Below are 24611 nucleotides of genomic sequence, written 5' to 3' on the forward strand. Positions count from 1 at the left end.
AACACTACCCACTTCCAAAAAAGCCTAAGGAAGATGTAGAGATGGACATAGTAACACTCTAAAAGACTTCACATATACATCTTGTTGCCAAATAGTTGTTGTTAATAGTTGTTATTTCCTGATGTAACATCTAATAAAAAACATATGCTGTATGTGCGTATCCTGTGTTGCAGCATATAAACCACAGCCCATAGATAGTCTTGAAGCATTTCAAAAGGGCAGGACTTGGTGTAATCACCTTTGGGTAGATTTCATAGGAGACTTGTTGAGCAGGCAGGATTTCAAACCTCTGTGGTGGTACTAGTTAGTGTTGTATTAAAAGTGACCTTAAAAAATGAAGTGCATCAAGTGCTTCTGGCAATAGAAATGCTCTTTTTTGTTTGTGGTTTTGAGTCAATCATTTATACTTCTGAATTATCATATTGTAAGAAATTATTTCAAAATTAATCAAACTAGGTTCTATAGATATTAGGATGAGGTAATACTCTTATGACTGTAGTTATTTCTCTTGGATTATTGTACTCTGTGAGACATTGAAAAATTATATTACAGCATCAGGCATCTTCTGTTGTCAGAAGTGAAAGACAGAGGTTATAAAAGCCAAAAATGAGCATTTTATGTTTAACTAGTTTTAAAATATATAAAATATGGTGTCTTGGCACTCACTGATCACTGGGGAGGAAAAAGCTATCTTTGTAACCTCATACTGCCTTTAGTAATAAAAGCATAATACTGTTTTCCCTGCAAAATATGAACTGTTGGTAACAGTGGTAGATACATTACTTTGTAGTTCTATTTCCTTCTTTAATACCCTGTAACCCATAGAGAGTTGTTTCATGTTCTTCCTTCTTAATTTTTCTAAAAAGCCATACTGCACTCTCAGATAAGTAAAAAGTTTTTTTTAAATTAAATTAAAATCTTTCAGACAGATACATTGAATATACAGCATTGTAATTTTAGTCTAATCTGACATAAGAATTAGTATTTCTAATGACATTTAAAGCTATTTTCAGTATTGTACAATGTGGCACTTTGTGAACACTTGAACAAGAAGTTAATTTCATGTGAACTTTAATTTGTGAACTTCCATGATCACATGGTCCAAATAAATGATCTCATCCTAAATATTTCCTAAGTTGAGTTGCGGATGTTGTTAAATTTATCATGTCCAGCTCTCAAATTATTACTGCAGTAACTTCTTTGGTTTTTTACTGTCTGAGTGTGATGGGCTTTGATATTAATAGCCAGATTTCCTCAGAAAAAGAGGTGTTTATAACCACTGCTGCCTCTGACACTTTTTTCCATCAGCTGTGTGACTAGTTGAATTTTGCTGATGCTTTTCCCTCAGCCTTTTCCTTTCAGAGGAATTTGTGTTCCATCGGATCGTTATCTCTTAATTCAGTTTTATTTCAGTGATGTTTATAAAGATTACATAGGGCAACAGGAAGAAAGGCTTAGAAGTTGGGAGTCAGTCATAAATATTTTTTTCATTCCGTCAGTACATGAATGGGGCTTATAATGGCTTTCTCTACATAGGTGATCCCTGGAGTTTTTAAGAAACGACTTTGTTGTATAGAATTGCAATACCGTGATTAGCCATGAGTATCCTCAAAACAATTGCAGTGTTGCAATTGTAGAAACATGAAACACTTCAGAGGTGTCCCTGGATGACGGACGATACCATTCAATTACGGTGTCATGTCATGAACAGGAAGCATTTATTGTCACGTACTCACAACTGAATTCCTGGAGAAGCTTGGTTGGGGTCTTTTTCTTTAGGTAGCTTGATTTTCCTCAGAAAGAAGTAAGAAATGGGTTATTTTGGGTGGTGGATGGTATTTGTCCATTTTGTATAGTGACTAAAACGGAGAACTAGGTGATAAATTTGAGGAAATTTAAGTTCTTTTCTTTCATGGTTTGTAATACAAAACATTCACACTCAGTATTATTACTGTGTTGTACGCCATACTATCTGTAGGGGATCTCTTCAGATTTTTGTAGCGAAAACCATTATGTCATCAATAAGTATTTTATTTTGACCTTTTAACCTGTTAAACAAAAAGCTTTTATTCTATTGTTATCTGTAGCTTACTAGGAGAGCACTCATCCTCCTTAACGTTAAATAAATAAATAGGTGGACTCCCCTTTTGCAGCTGGCTGATAATATTTAATATATTGTAAGGCCAACAAGACTGATAAAGTGCACAGAAAAGGCTTAACAGTACTTGGAGGGGGGAAAAAGGGAACTCGGTTTCAAATAAAGTTCCTTTGTTTTTCCAAGTGCAGTTAACTTGTGGAATTGTATGGAATTTAAGTAAACTCCTAAGCTACCTCCACAGATTCGGTAACTTCTGACAACATAATCTTGATTCTTCATTTTGTTGTCCTCTTCTCCAAACTGAAATATTTTTAGCATTTGATTTTATTTGAAGCAATCATATTTCACATGTGCTTTACTGTAGTTTTTATTTCTATAGTAAATCTTACTGTTTCCAAAAAAATTGCTGTGTTATGTGATGATCCTTCCAGTAATTCAATACAAACCATTAATCCCCAGCAAAATCTGATGATGACCAAGGTCTTGGATGCTTTGTGGTCAGGATTTAAGACACAGTATGGCACAGACACTTACAGGGCTCTAAAAGATTGCAGTACTGTGATCATGGAGATACAGATAAGATCTGTGTGATGAGGACCCATTCTGTGTGGTACCTTTTTGCAGCTTTATTTATGATTTATCAGAGGTTATGAACAAAGTACCAGGAACATACGAGAGAGAGTAGTGGTGGCTTCTGCTCATTTCCATGCTGCCAAATTCAGACTGTGAAGTGCCTTAAAACTGCAAGCTCTCCCTGGATTCTGGTTTAGTTTATCTAAAGGTAGTAAACAGAAAGTGATTAATCTGTTAACTAAAGAAACTATTGATTTTAGTGGGTGCTGTTGCAATTGCAGCTGCTGGTGAAATACAAAAGTGACAGGACACTGGCTGTGGAGTGGTGGGTGGAGAGGAACACAGGCAAGACCAAATGGATACTGATTGGGAAGGGGAAGGACACCGAAGAACCCATTGAGATACTCTGACCACCTTCTCTTTGGTGTTTATTTGCAAGAAAAAGGATGTGAAGTATCCTGATAGTTCTGAAGTCCTGAAGCATCACTGATGCAGAATGGTTTTCAGCTGCCTTGAGCAAATCTGGCGTATAGTGAAATGGGTGCATTGCCTAGTCATTGCTCTCATTGCCGGTTTTGAGGCTTTAATGCCAGAGGATTTCTGTAGGCTTGTACTCTGCAAACAGCTTGTGCACAGCAGTCCACATCCAGCTGATTGTCACTAGCCCTCTGCTGGGTGTTGCAGCTGCCACAGATCAGCTGGTGTTCCTCCCTGAGCTATTTCAGTAAAAAGGAGTAAGATTTGCTCAACTTACATAGCAGGCCTCTGCTAACCTAACTCATGCGACCGAAGGGAGTGGATAGTTTGCTTTCATTAGAAGCCTGGCTAGGAGGTTTGAAGTTGTCAAACTTCAGCAGGATGCAGTGTTGAACAAGTGGTAGGCATGGTAACATCTACCGTTGGCACTGCTGTTTTTAGAAGCCAACCTCTATGCAGTTCAATATCCAAAGCGAGTGGAGGGTTAAGCTACAGTAGCAGAACTGTTTTTAGAGACAGTGAGACAGCTGTACTCCTCTGGGATAATAAAATCAAAGGCAAGCATGTGCAAATGTTGGAGAAAGTGGCCTTGAGTAAGGAAATGTGTTGGAAGAACTTGCTTTTCAAAAAAAACCTTTCTATCATAAAAACTGTTGCTATTGACATTCCATTTTGTCAAAAACAACATCTTACCAATTGCGTGCGAGTGGAAGAGGGAAGGGGAAAAATAATAATAAAGAACAGATCTTCCTGAACAGCTTCTAATGCCTCTGAAGAGAAGAGCCCCAGCAAATTTAATCATTCTTCTTTGGAACTTGTCTGTTACTGGTGAATTTGCAGGGACAGCGTTTGTCTGCTGTGATGCTGCTGATTGTAAAACAAAGTGCGTGAGCTCATTAGAGTTCAGGAAATGTTTGATAGCTTTGAGTTTTGCACTTTCTGTGATAGCATAGGATGCTTGTTTGTCTGGGGAAAAAAATCCACAAGGCGATGAAGCTTTGTGGCAAATTAAAATCAGAAGGAATATTTGATCTGTTTTGGGAAGATGTAATCAGCTGGCTAGCGAGATTAAACTTTGGGAACAAAAGAGAAATACATTGCAGGTAGAATTCCAAGTGTTCAAAGCAGATATGCAAAATTCATTAATATTGTTCTCTGATTATGCAGTTAGCCCTTTCGTTTACCTTGGCTAGGGCACTTGCAGTTAAATGGCACTGTGAAAATTACTGGAAAACATTAACATTAACTTGTTATTGTAAGCTAACATCATGCTGAGCCTGATGGGAAGTAAAAATTTATAAATAGCTTGTCCATATGCGTAAGGCAAAAATCTGCTGAGTTTCAGCAGTAGTATGATTCGCATATTTGCTGTAGTTTAAATTTCAGCGTAAGTTATCTATTTCCATGAACTTCATAGTTTCAAAAAGTGTATGATACCAGTAGAAAAATTCAGGAAGATCAGTGGTCCCAAACTGATGAACTCTGAGGAAATACTGTCTATATTTTCTGTGCAGTTTTGGTGGTACAGTCTACATCTTACTGGCACATATGTATTCTTCTTCCCACTGTATTCTCTGGAGAGCAAAGTGCTTTCAAAAAAGTGTACTTAAAGCATAATTTAGTCTTTTTTTTTTTTTTTTCTCCCCACGTAAATTCTCATGCACGTGTGTACTATCTGTGAACTGGAATTTAAAGGATCTGAGTTAAGTCTGTCTCTGGGATGCATCCCCTGTAGATTTTAAATAAATCACTTAATCTCTCTGCTTCCTTGCCTGCAAGACTTTCTTCTATAATAATCCTGTTGGAATGGGGAGGACAGGGGGAAACTACAAAAATTGAGAAGCAATATGCCATTACATAAGTAAAAGTTTTATTTGTTCATCATTCATGGAAAAGAAGCAAACGGATGATGTGTATTTCAGGAAGCCAGTCCTCTCTTCTCTCAAGTAATCTTCCTTGTTGGAAAGTGGCTGTATCCACATCCTCCTGTGCTGAATACTACTGCCTTGTAGTACAATGAGACTAAAAATATAGGAGGGCTGTTTGGCTGAGGATTGTCTTTTTCCTCTCATGGTACAGCTCAGCGGGATCCTCTTACATGAATGACTTTCTAGATGTTACTGTAATGAAAAACAAAAAAATAAGAGTTTGCATTACATGCACCTTCCTTTGTGCTGTTGTCCTATATACTGCCTTTGTAAAGCTGAACTACTCATTATTAATGTTTGCACTTGGAATTCAGTTTGACTTATCTACAAGTAAGCCCACGCATTAGCTATGTTGTCTAGACATAAAGTTACTTTTATTGCATGTTTCAGTGGCATGTTCCTTTTTTGTAGGGATAATTTTGACAGAGGAAAATTCTTGTGAGTTCTACCTGCGTTCAGCTTTGTTGCTCTATGACGGAGGAGTATGGCATTTGAGTTCAGGGTCTAGGCACCAACATGGGTGGTGTTTGATGTATCTGTATAGCTGTAGCCCTTTGTGTGCCCATTGTTACCAGCAACTAATTGTGTGAGAACTTTCGTTAAGGGAGGGACATTTTCCCTACTATTTGCACTTGGAGAGAGGTACAGCAATCCCTGCCATGAAAGAATGAGCAGTTCAGCAGCACTAAGTTCAGCAGGCTTTGTAATGTTGGCTTAGAGTTCAGACAGAAGAGTGCAGTTGGTCATATTGAGTTCCTCAGATGTAAATGGAGCCATTAAAAGTGACAACATGCTTGTAAATACGCAGCAATGGAAGGGGAAGTTCATCCTCATACACAGAGGCATGTACAGTGACAGGTTGTGACTGACTTGATGTATGAATGGGGAAAAGTTTTTTGGAAGATGTAATATGACCCTGAAAAGCACCACCTTTTTATTTTCATGGGTATAGCTACCTGCACTTGGACATCTAATGTGGCAAATTATTCCTCAGACTTGAAAAACACTGAATGTTTTTCTTCTGTTTGAAAGAGAGAGACCTGTATGTGTATTTTCTCTTCTGTAAGTTTAAAATCATTAGCTGAGAGAAGAAAATTGTTTTCTGAAGCTGCAAGTTTTACTTCACTTTATGCTATAATGTGAATTTAGGAAATAAAGGCTTACTTCTAATAATTTTCTCAGCTTGTGTGTTAACACAGACATTCCTGAGACAGAAGATCACCTCTGCTGAAACCAGCAAAGCTACGGGGTCAAGTAGCAGTGTACTGCCGAGCACTCTTTATAAACATGTTCGTACTGACCGTGTCTCTTACGTGTCAGCTTCTTAGTGTTAGTGGGGTAGCTGTATCCTTTAATATTCTTCCTAATTGTAAATATCCCTCAGTAAACAAGGGTGTGTACCTTGGTATTTTATTTGCATTTTGTCTCCTTCATGTGGACGTGTGCAGGATAACTGTGTTACGAGGACGTAGTCTGGGAAAGAATCATTTCGAATTGTTTAACCACCACCTCCCAAAAAAGGAAAAAGGAAAAAAGGCTGTTTAAAGGAGGGGGAAAGCTTTATATCCTTTGAGGTAGCTGGATGAAGACAGTGACGGGTGGGTTTTTATGATGGCAGGGTATAGACTTGGAAGAGGAGACTTCATTGTGTCCTTCCTACTGTTTGTTCCGATCAAGTACAGGCTAAGCACAATTTTTAACTGCTTCCAACATACAGTCTGGTGTGTTCATTTCTCTAGACTTTCAGGTTTTGGTTACATGGGGAAGATAATAGGTATGTTTGCAGAGAGTGGAAATGTCACCTGCTCCACAGTAGCCTCTTTCATCTCTGGTCAAGCCTGCTGGTTAGGATGATGTGTGCGAGACCCTTACTCATCAGGCAGGTTTGAGAAACCCCATCTACTTACTGGGGTTTTCTGTTTTCTCATCAGCCAATCTGTCCGTAGGTCTTTTCGTTGGGTTTCTCTGCCCAGCACATGTACCTTTACTTATAAGATGAATGACAGCTTTAAAAGTATCTTAGATCCTAATGGTAAGAAAGTCCTAATAACTATAAAGTCAGACCTGGTATCAGGTTGCTGTGCGAATAGGCAAACCGTGTATTTTTAAGAGAAAACTCAGCTAGGACTTTCAAGTAAAAAAGACTAATGAGTATGATGATAGCTGGCAGCAAACTTCTTATTGTTTTGCTTTATCCTAATACAGAATTTGAGCTGCATACACAAATTTTAAGCTGGAATTCAATTTCGCCCTGACTAAAATAGGAAGAAAAACCCGAAGGAAAATTGAATAAAAATGGTATTGCAACTGGTGTTGCAAGAACTTTGATCTGTGAAATTTCACATTCGTTGGCTTGTTTTAGACAAAAGCCGGAGTTTATCTTCAACTTTAAGAACATGTTTTTAATAATGGATGTTTTGTGGTATATATTTGTCACTGAGAAGAAAGCTACTTTGCTATTTTTCAGCATTTTGTACCTTTCATTAGTTACGGCACATCCATAATTTTCAGATTATTAAACAGCTGTGTTATTCTTGCTCAGTTATATGGAGTTAACTAGTATTGTATTTTTATTCATAACTTTAGACACTTTCATACCTTATTTTACAACTTCTTAATTCAATCAAAACATGCTTGCCTGCATTTTAATTAAAACAACTTGATTCTTTTATAAACCTGGCTTTATGAATTTTGATGGATGTATTTGGAAGAAGGATTTAAAAGCTCTACTTTTCTCATGAATAATAAACCAAAATTGTGTAATTAGATGATGAAATGTGCTGACAAAACAAAGCTGAAATTATGGAAAAATTGAATTGCGAACCAGCTGTTGCTTTAAAGGAAGAAAAAAATTTTATATAATTTTTGAGAAAAATATTTGCTAAGGGAAATATTTCAACTTCAGACTGAGTTTATTAATTAGTACAAAAACAAATTTGAGGAAGCAAGTAATATTAATATATAGTAATCATATATGACAATCATATAATTTATATTTGGCAGAAATAATAATCTGATCTGTTAGTTGTGAAATTACCATAACGAAATTAAAGACTTCAAAGAAAGGAGGTGGTTGGAACAAAGGGATGATGCCTATAATAATCTGGTATACATAAATGATCCAGGACTATGAGAGCAATGTAGTAAGTGATGGCTTTTCTAACACTTCACATTTGTTTGGGGATGGCAAGAGAATTGATAAATATTTGAAATTCCTCTTTGATATATTGTCATTTAAATGTGGAAATAAATTCAGAATATGTACTCTGCCCCCCCCCCCCCCCCCCCCCCCAAGCACTGTCAGGTCCCCGTCCCACCCACCCCCCCCACCCCCCCCCCACCCCCCCCCCGATAATTAAATACCTCAGATGAAGGAAAACCTTAACGTTTGTAATAGAGTTGATCTGTCCACACTGTTCCTAAACCTCAGTGTGGCAGAGGATGAACCATATGCCGTGAGAACGCAGGGCACGGGGGGTGCCACCAGTGCTGCCTGGTACAGCAAGTTTGTGTGCTGTGGTTCTGTACTAATTTTAAACTATTGCCCTGCAACTTGTGTAGCTGCCTTTGTTTGTGAGGGTAGCATGAACTGCAGGGACTATGTTCATACCATACTTGCTGGTGATAAAATATTACATTTAATTTCCACAAATACAAATTTTTACAGAACAGGACAATATCAGAAAGTAACCAGATAGTTATAAACTATTCCATGTATTTTTGTGTAGCTATCTTCTTGGGAAACTGTGGGGAGGTAGTTGAGGTTTTTAGTCCCATTGTAATTATCACACAGGCACTTTTCATCTTTAAGGAAAAAAAAAAAGGGATTTTTAGGGCTTGTTTTTCCCTAGAGATAATTATTGTAACTTTGAACTTTTTATCATCTTAATAAAAATGCCTTCACCTGTCACAGAAGCTTGCCAGTTTTTATCTACGTGGTTGTAGTAAAAAAATGAAAAATTTGGCCTCACTTTGAAAATACAGAGATAACTTGGCAGTTGTATTTATCATAGAAGAAGAATAAAATTTTATCTGCCTTTAAATGAGAGAAGAAAAGAAAAATCATGTTTGAGGTTTTCTCACTAGCCTGTTAATACTCGGGCAAAAGCTTTAGATGGAACAATTCTGAAAAACCACATTTAGCTTAGTGCAGTAATCTCCTTACTGCTGCCATTTTGCAAACACCCTTTTTTGGCTTTCCCTGTTGCTTCAACCTCCATAGCTTGGTGAGTGGCATATTTTTCCAAGCTTAGTATTTACACAGTGTTTTCTTTCAGCTGGCGAAACATCTGTATTCTTTGTAATTTTTTTAGGGAGTTAAATGATCTATGCTTAGAATGTACAGTTTAGGGTGATGTCAGTTTGCTTTTTGTTTTTTGGGTGGGTTTTTTTGGGTTTTTTTTTTTTTTTTTTTTTTTTTTTTTCAAGAAGCACTGAAATGAACACTGGGAGCATTGTTTCAGTCTTGCGCTTAGGAATGTGAATATTTGTACTGTATACTTAATTTCATCCAAACATAGCTGAGGGTATGCATGCAGAAGTTTTTATTGCTTCAGGTCAGCTTAAGGGGAGAAAAGTTTAACTTTGCTACTTCACTGAGAAGTGTGCAATTATATAAACTTCAATGTGTTTTTTGAAAATCTGGTTGTTTAAAAAAGACACTTTGTGCAGCAACATGCTGAAGGCTGTGTTTTCTTTTAAATATGAATATGTGTGCCTGCACACCAAGTATCCACCTACTCGTTATTTCATGTCTGAAGTTAAAAGCTTATTGTAAATTTCAGAAACCTTAGTTCCTCCTATAAAATTAATGCTAATGCTACAAAATGTTAATTTTAATTTGTTAGAAAGTGCGTCACAATAGATCAATTTTGTGGCTATTAAAAGGTTGTGTTATATTTGCAGTGTCTCTGTACATATGCAGGAGAACTCCTGGCTTAAAAAAAATTTAAAGGCACTTGCTAAATTTTGTGTTTTATACAAGTTTTCATCCACCATTGCATTGCTTCATTATTCTTATTGTGTATTTCACAGCTTGAATACAGCAATTTGAGCTGATATGAGAGCTTCTAAAGATAATGATCAGCTTCATATCATATCAAAGTTGATGTGGGGGAGAAAAATGTCTCTTCCTGCTTCTCGTGATTTATATTTTTGACTTAGTTGATGTCTAATCATTTAAGCATTTATTTTTTTCAAAAAAGTAATGTGCATTTGTGTTTTTACGTGATCATCCAAAATGAACACTTGGAAAATAGCAGATGTTATGTCTTAAGGTCTGCTTGGGTACAAAGAAAACAGTCAACTTGCTCATGTCATGACAGGGAGACACAGAAGGCTCTCAGTGTTGCATCTGAAAGCATGCTGTTTGGTCGGGGATGGATGTGAACAGGACAGAAGGATGTGTGTGCTGATCGACCAGCAGGGACCCAAGCCGGCTGTTTCCTTTTTTGCCTCTTCCCTTCCCCACTCTCCTCCGCTTTTACCCCTTTTCTTGAGGCTTCTACAGCTGAAGAACAAGGATGAAGCATTGACAATGCCAAGGAAGGGAGGGAAGGTACTGGAATGGCTGGAGAGCAGAACACGACTTCCCTTCACTGGCATGCTGGGTCCTTGGGGTTTGCTGGGTCCTGAGGATATAGTGTCACACCTGAGCTGGCTTGGTGCCTTTTTTTTTTTTTCCCTGTGTTATTCTGCACTAAGAAGTCCTCCCATGTTGGTGGTTTTACCTGCAGCAGGTTAGGACATGCTGGCTCAGAGTTAGTAGAACCTCATGGACTAAAGGGTCTCAGAATGGTCAATCGCTGGACACTGTTCAGCATTATATATGCAAGTATCTGTACTTCCCATGGCTTACACTGTTTTAACAACTCTTGCCCAGGTTGACAGGCAGTCCGTACAGTCCTGCGGGGGTATTAGCCTGACTCCTGAACAGCCTGCTGAGGGAGAGAAAAGATTTGTGAGCATCCCGCAACTTGCCATCTTTAATGCAGGGTTCCACAGAACTACGGACAATACTTTCCTTGGGTGTTGTGTCTTCAGTCCTATTAAAAAGATTCCCAACATCCCAAAGATGCTTTCAGGCTGCTTTCTTGGTGTTTAGTTCATGTCAAATGTAAAGATAATCACTGTCATCCTTTAAGTCTTCATAAACCTTCCTCTACAGACAGTGCAAATCTCTTGTAAAGCTACCTTTAAAAAAGAAAAAAAGTCATTGATATATTGCCTTAGTGTAATACAAAACCAATCCCACATACAAAAGGAACACCATGACCTCATTGCATTTATGTGTAAGTGAGGAATTTAGCAAAGGATTTTAAATCGAGTAGTATTTTGGACGTGAGGAGAGCTGTGTGCTGGAAAGCCCGTCTGTTTTATCATTGATATCAAACAGTCTCATAAAACTTGCTGCCTCCCCATGCAAACATTGTCTGGCTTGTAGTCTTAGATCATGGAAGCTGCAGCGATATTACTATAAGCTAAACAACGACGTGTCACACGTGATGGAAGTGAAGAGCTACGGAGGTTAACTTTTACAGATTGCTTGGTTGCCTCAAGTTTTATCTTACATAAAATACGGCTTTCAATAAAACATGCGGACATTTTCAATTATAATTATATATTATATCATTACAATTACAATTTCAAATTTAGTTGAGACATTCTAAAATCTTATGCTGAAAAAAGTAATTCCTTTGTGGGGAAAGCTTTGTAGATCTCTCAAATTTGGTGAGAGGACCTGAATAAATGATAGACGGCTTGCACTGAAATAATGAGAAAATCAGTATTTCGCATATGTCAAAAGTCAGACAAGAGTAAACTGTAGCAGTTGAACATTTGTCTTTAATGAATGCCAACATTTTTCAAGAGTGAGTCAAACGTGAGTTGCACCTTCTAATTCTACTGCTTAAATATGGCTCATGCTCTCTGATTTTTACCTTCTGAATGGTATTGAAAGGATATGGTTTATATAGACTAAATTGCAGAGGAGTTCTGATTGCGCTTTCAGTAGTGAATTTCCTACCTGGACTAATTTAAATCCACAAATTTGACCTACTTAGTATGCGCAGTTGTCCCTCTCTCAAGACCTTTTGCCTGAACTATCAAACTACTTAGGTTTCCTATGTATTTAGGAGGAAGGCACTTTGGGAGTTGTTTTAAAAGCTGAAGAGATTAATTTAAGCTTCTAGGAAAAAATATGATCACTCCTTCATAATTGTGAAACAGATTTTATATTATTGCTTAGAGGTAAATCCCTTCTTGTTCCTGGAAATGAACACAAGGATAGCAGAATAAAATCAGAGAGGTTAAGGCACCAAGTGACTTTCAATTAGCAGAGGATATAAAAGGCAATAAGAGCAGCTTCTACATATACATTGTTTTCTTCTGTAGTGTCCATTAGATAACAGAGATTAAGGGCAAGCCAAAAAAAACTCAAAGAAACTAGTACTAGTGGCAACTTTGTGCATTGGTTTTTATGAAGAAGGTTAATTTGAGTAGATACTTACATAAAGCGTTTTAATAAGCAGACAGTTGCACAGGCAAGGGCAGGCTAAAGAGGAGGATTCAAAGTGGAGATCTCTGGTGCCACTCTCATGTTTGCAAGCTTGCACTTTTGCTAAGTGCTTTGTAGAAAAAGATAAAAATTCAAAAAGATCTTGGAAAAACTATCTTAGAAAGATGGTCTGCTGTCAACAAAATGATATTCAGTACAGAGGACTTCAGAAGATTTAAAAAAAAGAAAGACAGGATGACAGCTATCTTTCCAGGATGCCTCTTGCCTGCAGAGCACCTGTTAACACAGGGAGACGAGAGTTTATTTCATTGTTCCTGTCAAAGGGGCCCCAGTGGGATCTCTGTGTTTAATAAGTACCTCACTAGGAAAAAATCTGGACCGACTGAATGGTGTCCAGAGAACAGTTGTTCACCGTGAGGGCAAGGGTGGGGGTGGAGAGGAACACCTTACCTCAAGAGCTTGGATTTTGAGGGTGAAACACTAGAAGAGGTTGCATACAAATATTTTGGAATCTGCTTTCTTGGCTGTTTTCAGGATTAGGACAGTCAGGCATTTGTTCACTGGAGAATGTTTAGACCCTGCCTCAGTTTGTATGGATTAGATAGTCTCTTGACATCTCTCTGTTCTGTTTCTGTGCTTATTTGAAACTACTGCAGCTGTTTTTCCACTTGAATAATTTCACAAAAAGTAACCCAGATGAAATTGTGTCAAGTTAATGCTATGCGGCAGGGCTTGTGTTTCCAAAACAAGCAAACAAAAAAAAAAACAACAAACAAACCCCAGGAGCAAGTGACAGCTGGAATGCGGGAAACCAAGATCTGAGATGTAAAAGTCTGGATATAAAAGTTTTTCTTTTCCCAAAGCGCAGTGAAGGCCTCAGCTTGATCCGTTAGTCATAAAATTGTCACTTTGCAAGTATGAAGTGCTAATACTGTCACACGTTAAGAGTGTTTCCATATAAAATGCTCATGTATATGTTTTCAGAAATGGTCTGATAACACCTCTAAAGCTTCCTAAATTCTGCACAATGCCAGTTTCAATAAATAATGGGGGAGGTACTCTTTCAATTTGCATAGAAACCTTGTCATGTCTATCAATGTAACTTACCTGTGTAGGCAAACAGAATGTCAAATTTGGAGGCTGTAAGGCAAGTTAAAGAGGGAAAGTTAGCAGCCTGTTCCTCCTATTCCAGCTTCCAAACTGCATGTGTGTGCAAAACTCAACCCGAGCAAGATCGTTGCCATTAGGCTTCAGGAGTGCACCGCCTATCTCCATGTCTTTCCATTTAGAAATTGACTAATTCTAGTAATGCTGCCTGCTCACTTGCACGTGAATGGGAAAGGTAACAACCAAGTGGGGTGATACGGGCATCGGCACTTGCGTCAGAAGTGCGTGTCACGCACCCCCTCCCACATGCGGAGGGGATGGGTACTACAGGGGCTGGGCTTGGAGAGTCCCCCTCCACTGTGCAGTTGCTATCAGCTTTCATATAATCCAATATTTCCTTTTCATGCTTATGATCTAGAGAACTATACATCTTTTTTTTAACTCAAGTTTTTCTTAACACTTCTATATATTCCGTACTACTTGGAAAACTTGTTTTTAGATAGCAAAGGAAGGTCTCTAAGAAGAGAAATTGTTTGCTTTGTTAACTGTCTGAACAGGAAGCTACAGGTCATGCTTTCTATTTTGGTATCTTGAATTCTTTCCTTCACTGTAGCAAGGACGTGTCTACTAGGCTTTTATGTGAAGCTCTGGAGGAGATAGCGCAGTCAGTGCACAGCCCCAGTGCAGGAGCTCAGTCTCCTCTGTCCTTGGAAGGGAAAGGTGCGAGCATCTCCCTTCGCTGTGAAACCCAGCTGCCCGCTGTGTTTGACTGGAGCCCTGAATGAAGGATCTCAGGAGCAGGAATAAAGAAACTTTTCTGTCAGCACTTCAGAGTGGTTATAGATGATAATTCTACTGCCTTTAAAAAGCTTCTTGCTCAGCGTGTGGATTTTAAAGACCCTTCCCTGTCTCCTTGGTTGTACTTGCACGATGCAGCCAGCCCCGCTCCATCCAGTGGGCCAAGCTGCCCGCGTGCTCCACAGACAGTTGTGCCGGCACTGGCGAGCAGATGGCACTGCAAGAAAGTTGAGGGATGCTGAGGTTGGCAAGGGCCAGTAGGAGTGGTGTTCATCCGCTGTCCGCTGCTCACTTTGCGGGGGTTAACATCTTCCAGCACTTTCTGTGTTTTGTTGTTCAATTACTGTGAAAAGTAAATTTTAAAGAACAGGCAATTTAAGGATTCTATCTGTTGTTATGCCAAACGAATACATGTTTTTCCTTGAGTAATGGTTGTTCATTTTGCAGGTGGCTGTTTTCATCTTACAGTTATTTGGAGGAAAAGCAGTGGCTAGAAACTCTAGTTTCAATTTGGTTGGTTTTTTATTTTTATTTAGGTTTTTCACTTGCTGCAGTCATACTTAGAATCAAAACAGCTCGTTAGTTCGGACTTTCAGCAGGGACTGGGTGACATCATTACCTGTATAGGAACCAAACTATGGCTGGCTAAAAGGTAAGATAAACCACAAGATATCTATGTTTATACACATCGGTTACTAACATATGGAAGGCTTGGCTGATGGTTTGTTTGTTTGTTTGTTTTCTTGTTTTTTGGCAAGGTGGACAGATTTATTTCTCTAGAAACATGTAAAATTTAGATGCCTTATTGGCTTGCTGGTTTTTTAATCGAGATGATTTTTTTCCCCCAAAAAAAAGCAAGGATGAAAAAATGTAAGTATACTTTACCTGTGTCCATTACTGTTTTCCAGTCTTCTCTTAGTTCATTCTCAGCTAAATTTTATAGTCCAGTCATTTAAAAAAAAAAAAACCAGTGTGAATGAAAATGTTTACAGAAGGAGCCTTTTTGAGGATGGATGTTGCTTCTGGGCTCAGAAAAATATGCCACATATACAAGGTTTTTATGTTACTATTTTCTCTGACTTTGACCTTTACAAAAAAGTAGTCGAAAAATGCCACAACAATTGTTGAAACTATCAAAAGGATTTAGCTGACCACAAACAATCCAAGATAGTTTTGGAAACATTTTCTTTAGGTTTCTGTGAAAGGATCTTCAGATGTCTACATACTGCAATCAAGAAACTCTTTTTTTTCTTTTTTTTTTTTTTTTTTAAATCTGCTTGATCTCATCAGTTGCTTTTGAAAATTCCCACCAAAAACTTTAAAGGAATCAGTTGTGGACAGAAAGCACAATAACATTGCGTAGATAAATAACTGGGTAAAATATTCCAGAGTATATTTTGCACAGTGGAGGGAGATCACCAGTGCAGTCTAGTGTGGATCTCTGATAAAACCTATGTTGCTTTGTGATCATCAAAAGCAAAATCATAAGTGATTTGGAGAAGCGGGGTGACTAGTGGGTTGAGGAAGTGTTCTACTAGTGTTAACTGAGTTGGGGTAATCAAGATACAGTTGATCTTTGAGAATTATAGAAGTGTCTCCTGAGAGAGTGCGAGTGATGATATAGCAGGTAAAACTTGGTGTAAATAATTGTGAAGTGATGCATGTGAATAAAGCAGTCTGGACTTTACTTGGGGAAAGGGTGGTCAACTGAGCAGATTTTTTGTTTGAAAAAAAATCACCCTGATTCTTGGTAGAACCCAAGAGGGGAGGAGGCAAATATCATAAAAAGAATGCAGAACAAAACAGAAAACACACTTATGTTTCTGTATTAACCTGTGTCGTATATTTTAATATTGTATAAATCCCAAAGAAGATACAGTAGAAGTGAGGAGCAGTAAAAAGACTGATAATAACTATAGAATAGTTTCTATATGGGGAATGACTAAATAGGCTGGGATTTTTTTAACCTGGAAAAGGGACAACAGAGGGATGATATGGAGAAAAAAATTAATGCTATGAGTCACATGGAAAAGGAGGCAGGTATTTAGCATCCATTCCAATGCAAGATGACAGATTTAAGAGAAACAAAATAATGAAGTTTTTCATGTAATTTTAGTTTAGATATGGAAATCCATGATACAAGATACTGTTGGCTTTAAACCTGTCTGAATTTTTAACAAATGACTGAACAGAGTCAGGGAAGAAAAGCCCAGTGAGGTTACTACATATGTAGTAATCCCAATTGGCTCAAGAAATTCTTCAGCAACCTTGAAGGTTGAGAGAGGTGTTTTTTCAAGTATTGCTGCTGTTAGGCTTCCCTTTCCTGTGCATCTGCTGTCTGCCCCACTTGGAGACATCATGGTGGATTTGGTGGACCTTTTGTCTTGACTCAGCATAAGCTGCCTTAAGTCTTTAAATGAGAATGGTAATTTCCTTAATGAAATTAAACCTATTGATACTGTTATAAAGGAACAAAAAAACCAAACCCTGGAGACCAAATTCAGTAGAAAGATACTAGTGCTAAATAACTCAAACCTCTTTCTCCTGCAGCAAATGCATAAGGGCCAGGCTCTGTTCATTACAGATTTTAAATAAATTCTGTGTTTTCAAAGTATTTTTTCAGAACTGGTGTTTAGTCATGTTAGTGCTGACTTTTTTTTTTGGTATTCTCTCCAAAAGGAAATGTGTCCAGGCTCTCTCTAAGAAATCCTGGTACATGGTATAGGTATTTTGTATGTATTTTCTCTTTCACTTGCCTGTAAAAAGCCACAGTTGCATGTGCTAATATTAACCCTCTGTCAGTACCATGTTTTCGTTTTGTCAGTTTGTTGTAACCTCCTTTTCATATTCATTCATTCTCAATTACACAGTTAATGCTATACATAAAGTTTTTGTTAATGTCTCTCTCCCTAAATAGTACAATTTTATATTACAAGCATGCAGATTTGCAACACTAAGTTAAGGCATTGGTTTTTGATAGGCAGAAACTCTTTTAGCAGATTTCTAATGTACTTGATCATTCTCTTTGAGTCCATACAGCCGTACGTCCTTAGGCACACTTTGAGCTAAGGTGTGTTTTCTTTTTTATTCCTTTTTTAAGTCTTAAAAAAGCAAGTAAAATATCCATGAAATGTTTGGTAACCAAATTTACTTCCAAATATGTTTTAAACTTAGGACTACAAGAAATGATAAAGCTGAAAAAATTTGCTTGCCTCTTAACTTTCTGGTTGAGATAAATGTGTTCAGTGTGGTGTGATTTAAAAACAAAACAAACAAAACTCCAACAAACAACCCGAACAAAGATATTGAAATAGATGGTATTTTCTGGTAGTTTTAGTCTCCCATGTTCAGTGTGCAGCTTTACCATTTATATTTGGCTGTGTGGAGCTGAGCAACTGTTCTGCGATGAACAGTGGGTTTGAGGATTCTTGTTTTCGCTTTTTCTTGTTTTAAAGGAGTTTTGGGAGGTTGCTTGGCAACTGAGTTGTGAAACTCAGTGAGTCCGTCTGTGCTGGTCTCTGGATGTTGGAGAGCATTATCAGGAAACCAGCACTTCATTTGCGCCCTGGTGTTAGACTTCTTGGTACGCATCTCCTGTTAGTCGCTGCCAGAGGGGGTGGTGGCTGGCTGGTCCCTTGGTCCATGTACAGGCATTCTTACCGTCTTTCTGTTCGGGCAAAGAGAGTGAGCACCACAGAACAATTAATGAACCTCCATCTGTTTCTTCTGCCTTTCTCACAAGGAGATAATGTAGTGTGTCACTGGTACTGTAGTGCAGTGATTGTTTGAAAAGAGGGTATTATAGGCACTCACTATTAATCTTAAATGGGTAAAAAAAGTTAAAATAACAGGAAAGCAGTTTGTGAATTTGGGGAAATGGGGAATTATTTTGAAACGGCAGTCTTCATTCACATTTCTGTGCTAGTTCTGTAAAGTTCTTGCTGGTGTTCTTTCAGCTACATACTTCCTTTGTACTATGGAACAAACTTCTCTGAGAAACTCTTATTTTAATTACAAAATTTTGGATTGCGTAAGTAGTTCTTAAAAATGAGGCTCAATTGTCATGTATATATCTGGAGGAATTATTATCTATCTTCAGCTGTTTGCTGAACTGGTGGGTATTTTTGTTTGGTTTGTGGGGGGTTTGTTTTTGTTTTTTTTTTGTTTTGTTTGGGTTTTTTTACCTTTTCAGGGCCAGAATATAACTTCCTTTCATCAGAACGTATTGGTGTAGAATAGCTCAGGAAAAATATTGCACATGCCCTGAAATATACTAATCTCTTCTCCCTCCTCCACTCCCCCACCAGATTTTGCTTTAGAGAATAAAATAATGGCTCACATTCCCCAAACTGAATGTCATAAAACATTCACTTTTTCACCTGGTATTTTCTGTCTGTTATGAAGGCAGGCTTCTGATGTTAACGGGACATGGTTGCTTTTCCCCCCTTTGTAGCATACATTAGAATATTAGAAGGAAAAAATCTTTCCTCCACCTTCCTTGTTTTTTGTTTTACATCTTCAGAATACTGAGTTTTTTGAGTTTTCAAAAGCAGTATTTCCATTTTTGATGTTTTGGTAAATGAGACTTGCCTTCCATCCACTTCTCAAGGTGATGTTTGAAACTTTTCACTTTACTTGCAGGTTTATACTTCATTTGGTGCTTTTTATTTTGTTTTAGAATATGCTTGTTTGTTGGTCTAAAGTGGTTTACTAATGTTATTGCTTCCCCCCACCCCCATACCAGTGTTAGTTTATTGTATTTTTTCCAAGTATGGGAGATGCAGGGTGTTTGAGGGGAACAGAAATTAAAAAATACATAAAATCTGCTTTGTTGGAGAACTGAGGTGATGGAATGAAGTGATGAAAATTAGTCTGGTGAAAGCTTTAAAAAATAATCAATATATCAAGCTAAGCCTTTGAAAGAGTTCAAAGCTCTTTCATATGAATTAAAAAAAAAAAGTATTTTTTAGCTCAACTGCATACCAAGTAGTTACAAGACTAACTCTAGGTGCCTTCTGCTTCATAAATATAGAAAGCTAAAAGAGCAGCCTTTGGAGCTGGTAATTTGTTATACAGAAGTCCCGAAAATATCTGTCTTGTTTCATTTGTAGCCTTTGGCATGGCAGAGTATTGGTATTGGAAAATTTGTGAAATCATGTCATTGCACAGCTTTGCTGTAGGATGCTGTCTTCCAGTGCTTTTAGTTTGATTTTTTTTTTTTCCGCCTTCCTTCTTACTGGAGACCACAGGAGGGGGAAAAGACTTTGAGGTTCTGCCAGAAGTCAAATAACACACTCTGCTAACCTCTAGCCATGTGCCGAGAGCTTGTCTGCACTGGGAAAGTTTACTTCTAAGAAGGCTGCTTTCTTGAAACTAACTTGTGTGGAACAGCCTTGTATAAAACCAGCTGGCTTTGTATTTTGCAAAGAGACACTAGTTTGTCTGGAATGGACCACCTGTGGTGTGTGCACTTAGCTTTATAACCCAAATACCCCGTGCTCTGCGGTGCTGCTGCTTAGCTCTCTGCTTTATGGATGGGACTGTTAAAAATACAAATGGGTCCTGATGTAGGGGCACAGGATTCAAGCTCAGACAACAAATACATGCACAAGTTATTCCAGGCTCGGGCTCAAAACCAGATTCACTGTCCACTGAGATACTTGCTGCTCAGTTTTCTCCAGGCTGACTCTAGGATGACCCAGCTATAACTGCTTTGAATGAAGGAAATCTCACAGGTATTTTATAACACTACAGAGTACGTTAACTTGCAAGTTGATGGCCGTGGCACTTGATCAAGCCTGTATTGTCCCCCTTCCTCCCTCCCGTTTTGGCAGTGCTGTGTGAGACAACCAGTCTCAGGTCCTTCCTAGAAGGACCTTCATGTGAGATGCGTTTAGGCCATCCGTGTGGAAAGCAGGGATGTGGCCTTGCTGTGGTTTCAGGACTTCGTGGCTCAAAGAGTGTAACCTAAATATGCCCTTATTCCTCTCATTGCCCCTTAGGAGAGACAGCAGTAATTCTAGTGAGCAGGCTATTAAAGACAAAACAGTGGCACATGCAGGCCTATCGAGTTATAGGTGCAGAATGTCCATGACTCTCTGCAGCTTTGCAAGCAGCCTCTGTGTGATTTTTGGAAAGGAGACATTATTTGGGAGCCGGAAGGGGCTTTTTGTACTTTCAAAACAGCAAGAAGGCAACAATGAAGGGGAATGTAAGATTATCCTCGTTGGCAAAGTGGTCCTTCTCTTCAGATAGTTCCCTTGCCTCTTCCTCTTTCACTGCATCAAGACAAACCTTCTTGTCCTTCCAAGGCCACGTCTGCCTTTGGCATCATCCTGTTTTCTGACTTTTCCATTTCTGTCTTTAAAACCTACACATTGAGCAGTGCAGTTAATTATCTTTGTTCATTAGTAGTCTGTATGCATTATACAATCATGTTCGAAAATTAAAAATAGTTTTAATTACTGAGCTTGGCTCTATGAAAGTCTTATTTACTTGGTTTCAAATTGAAAAGTTACTTTCTGTCAGCTGGGCTGGAGCAATAATTCATGTGTGTGCTCTTACACACACAAAACATTAAGGGAAATTTTTGTTGTCCGTTTCCGGCTGAAAGCGAAGCATACCAGTGTGAACAGTTACTGCACGTCAGGGGCACAGTGGTAATTTATTAACCTGCACTTTCTGACTCATGAGCCCGATTTAGCCTGGTTCGTCTTTGCTTTTGAGAGCAGAGTCATAACAGTTACATCATTGTTCATAAATGTACTCTTGGAGGCATTCATTTAAATCTTACGTGCTTTTAGCAGGCTAATTCAGGTTTCTGTGGTGCTCCGAGTCCACTCTTTCACCAGTTTTGATAATAGTATCCTTAACACAGCTACAGATTGTTTATTTAGGCAGTTGGTGATTGCTTGTTTTGGAACGCTTGCTTTGGGTATCAGTAGAGATGTTTAAACTTCAGACTGAAGTTTAAGATGTACTTTGCATAAGGTAAAACATTCTTTGACTCTGGTTCATAGGTATACTCATAACTTAAATATGAACATTCAGGGAATATTAAGAATTGAATAAGGTTGTTTAAGGTGTGTTCCCTCCACCAGTGCAACATTCAGAGTAGGCACAACCCATGTACAATAACAGGTTTTGGACATAAATCCTCACTCATATCTGAAAATGCTTTCCCATAAATAAACAAAAGAGTTCTAGTAGCTTGCCTCTTTATAGGCGAAAACCCTGATGTTAATTGTGTAAAATTCATTAAAATTGCACATGGGATTACTTTGACCTCTTAAGTTTTTTAGGATGCTGCTAAGGGATCACATGTGGTTCTCATTAAGAGAACAAAAAAGAGGACAGAGAGGATTATTTTATCAATCCGGTATGCTAAAAACAACACCAACAAAACACAACCTCTCAGTATCCTTCACCAAGGACAGCCACAGCACAAATTAATTTTTCTTAATAGCTGAAACTCAGGATGTTCTTAGTGGTATCACAATGAAAAAATAATTTGTGTAGCTTCTTTTTGAAGCAATAAATTCTCTGCCTTTACCAGGGAAACTAACAGCAACATAATAATCTGGCTTTGGTGGTGGTAGAAAAATTTAAATCACCAGATCAGCAACTTTCCCTTTGAAAAAAATGCCTGCTATAATGCAGGATGAGCTGGTTTTATAGAATGGGCAAGTCAAGGGGACTGTACACATGACAATTACTCCAAGAAGATCTCAACAGCACCAAGTAGGCAAGCAGATGCACTGTTACTAGATGTTTCTATTTCTATGCGGGTGTTCCTGCGCTTCCAGGAACTCAGCAAGGATTACTTGGTAGTGTAGGCTTCATTATTTTTTTTTTTTTTAAATGCTTTCCATTAAATGTAGGTCTGTTGGCCGTGATGTTCACTGATGTGCTGGTTTTGTATTACATGGTTAAAAATGCTATGGACAAAGTTTAATAATTAAATCCATTATTAATGTCTCCTCAAGAAGACAAGAGGAAGGCCGTGCATGTTGATTCAGTGCTACAGATGTGGGCTCTGAGAGAAAATAGATTAAAATATGAAGGCTGCCTTCTAAACAAATATATCCCCAAAACCCTGTCTTTAGAATACTGCAGAATTTGAAAGCTAATAACCAAAACAATGGGAGATTTAATCTTTTAATCAGCTGCTCATTGTATGTGTAGGTGTGATTTCCATAAGCTTTGTTGCCTCCATGAGTGACAAATGATGATTTTCCAGATCTCTCTGCCGGTAAAACGTGGTCAGTACCAGGCCAGCTTGGCCTGGTTCATCAGCAACCCTCCACAGATAAATCCCTCCTAAGGATTATGTAGAGTTGACTCTATCAAGACTCAAACATCACAGAAGATGCACTTCCTGGTGCGTTTAGAAGATATTTTAGCTGATAAAATTGCAGGTCACATATCAGAAGAATCTGGCCACCAGAAGAAAGAATACTTTGCAGAAATTTGCCATTCTTCAGGAAGGAGTAAGCTGGAATTTGATAGGCAGGGAAAGATACACTGTAAACCTAAAATTTAGTTGCTGGTGTGCCAGCCTGAAGAGCTGAGATTATGGAAGACAAAGGCAGACTGGGAAACTCAGAATAGGAAGTTGCGTAGACCCCATCCCCAGTACCAGCTGGCGTTAGGACATGTTGGACTTAATCCACATTCTTCCCTGCATTTATGCCAGAGCTAAAGGTGAAATTCCAGCCTCAATTGTGTGTAAAATGTTGACACATCAGAAACGTTTTTAAAGTTCAGAAAAACAAGAATTTGTGCAAAGGCTTTTGAAATAGCATCTTGTGTATTAGCTAGAATATAACATTTAGAAAACCAATTTGATTTATCTGTTGGAAGCAAAAACTGTACATAATATTGGTGGCTAGAAAGTAGGAGAATTCGGGGTTTAAATTCAACACCAGCAGGCCGATTTATTTTCTGCCAGCTAAAATATAAAATTTAATAGGTGTTGCTGATGGTTTCGTTTGTTTGGGTTTTTTTGACAGTAACATTTAAACAGAAGAATAGGGTGGTGTCTAACTATTACAGGTTTTCTTTTTTCTTTTAATATGGGGTTCTTCCTAAAATACTATTGATAATTTTAATCCTGCCAAAAGGTCTTCCTTCCACGAATTTTAGGCTTTTTCAGCCTTTCCAAAGGCTCCAGAAACATACAGCATTAAGTAAGAGTGACTTTTTCATTAAAGACCAGAGAAGGAGTAGGCAGTTCATTTAATTAATAGATCACTTTGGAAATTGAACTGGAAACAGTCACACAAGTCATAAAGACGATTCTCTTCTTGTTCTCAAGGCAGCTATGAATTGGCCTTTGGAAGAGTTGCCCTTGTAATCTTGCCAGCACTGGTTTCTTTACCCTGACGCTTGAGTGTGTTGTGAACTTTTTTGGACAAAATACAGGGATTTGCAGGCGGCTTTGTAAGTTGTATAATTTTGACTGAAGTTCTATGTTAGCTTGGTTCATGAGCCAAATCTTGTCATCAATTTTTAAAGACTGGGGCTGAGAGTAACCAATTTGAGTGCATAGATTAGAAGTAGCTAACAGTAATTTAAACACTGTACTTTACTCTGAAAAAATGTTGGCTGACACACTGTGTAATTATGTATTGGTTTACTGTGACCAAAACTGTGATATACTTGTTACATATTATTAGGAGGAAATTCTATTTTGTTAGTTATTTAATAAAGTTATATTGCACTTTGACAAATGAGATTAACTTGTATTCATAAAGCAGCACTGGCTGAAAGATTTGAAATCTTTCAGACTCTTCTAAGAGCTTGGAGACTGCAAAACACAGAGCTTTCCTGAGACCTTATACAAAAGTTTTGTCTTAGATATCCCTAAGATAGCTAACTACACCGAGATACCCCTAGCCAAACTAATTCACGAGAGAGATGTTACGGGTTTTTATTTAATAGACATTGGTTGGCAGGTTGCATTTGAAATTTGTTAAGTTCTCATTGAGAGTTTGAGCAAATATGCTTTGATTTTTATGTCATTCAATGTTTAGTAAATATCGTAAGTTGCTGTATATTTATAGTGCTTATTCTGCTAATAGTTTTGCAATGTCTGTTTCCTAATGAGGAAAAA

At 38.1% G+C, this 24611-nt stretch overlaps 1 protein-coding gene across 6 annotated transcripts in view; it reads left to right on the plus strand.

The window, feature by feature from the left end:
- The window catches only part of THADA (THADA armadillo repeat containing), a 168671-nt gene that overhangs the window by 89317 nt on the left and 54743 nt on the right, over positions 1 to 24611 (plus strand). For all 6 annotated transcript variants that reach the window (XR_012774823.1, XM_075496299.1, XM_075496302.1 and 3 more), the window contains one exon: positions 15034 to 15149. Coding sequence is in view for 5 of the 6 variants with exons in the window: in XM_075496299.1 (XP_075352414.1) it covers positions 15034 to 15149 (116 nt within the window). In the remaining variant the exon portion in view is untranslated. The remainder of the gene's footprint in view (positions 1 to 15033; positions 15150 to 24611) is intronic.

This window comes from Mycteria americana, chromosome 3, assembly GCF_035582795.1.
Source record: "Mycteria americana isolate JAX WOST 10 ecotype Jacksonville Zoo and Gardens chromosome 3, USCA_MyAme_1.0, whole genome shotgun sequence".
NCBI classification, from domain to species: Eukaryota; Metazoa; Chordata; class Aves; order Ciconiiformes; family Ciconiidae; genus Mycteria; species Mycteria americana.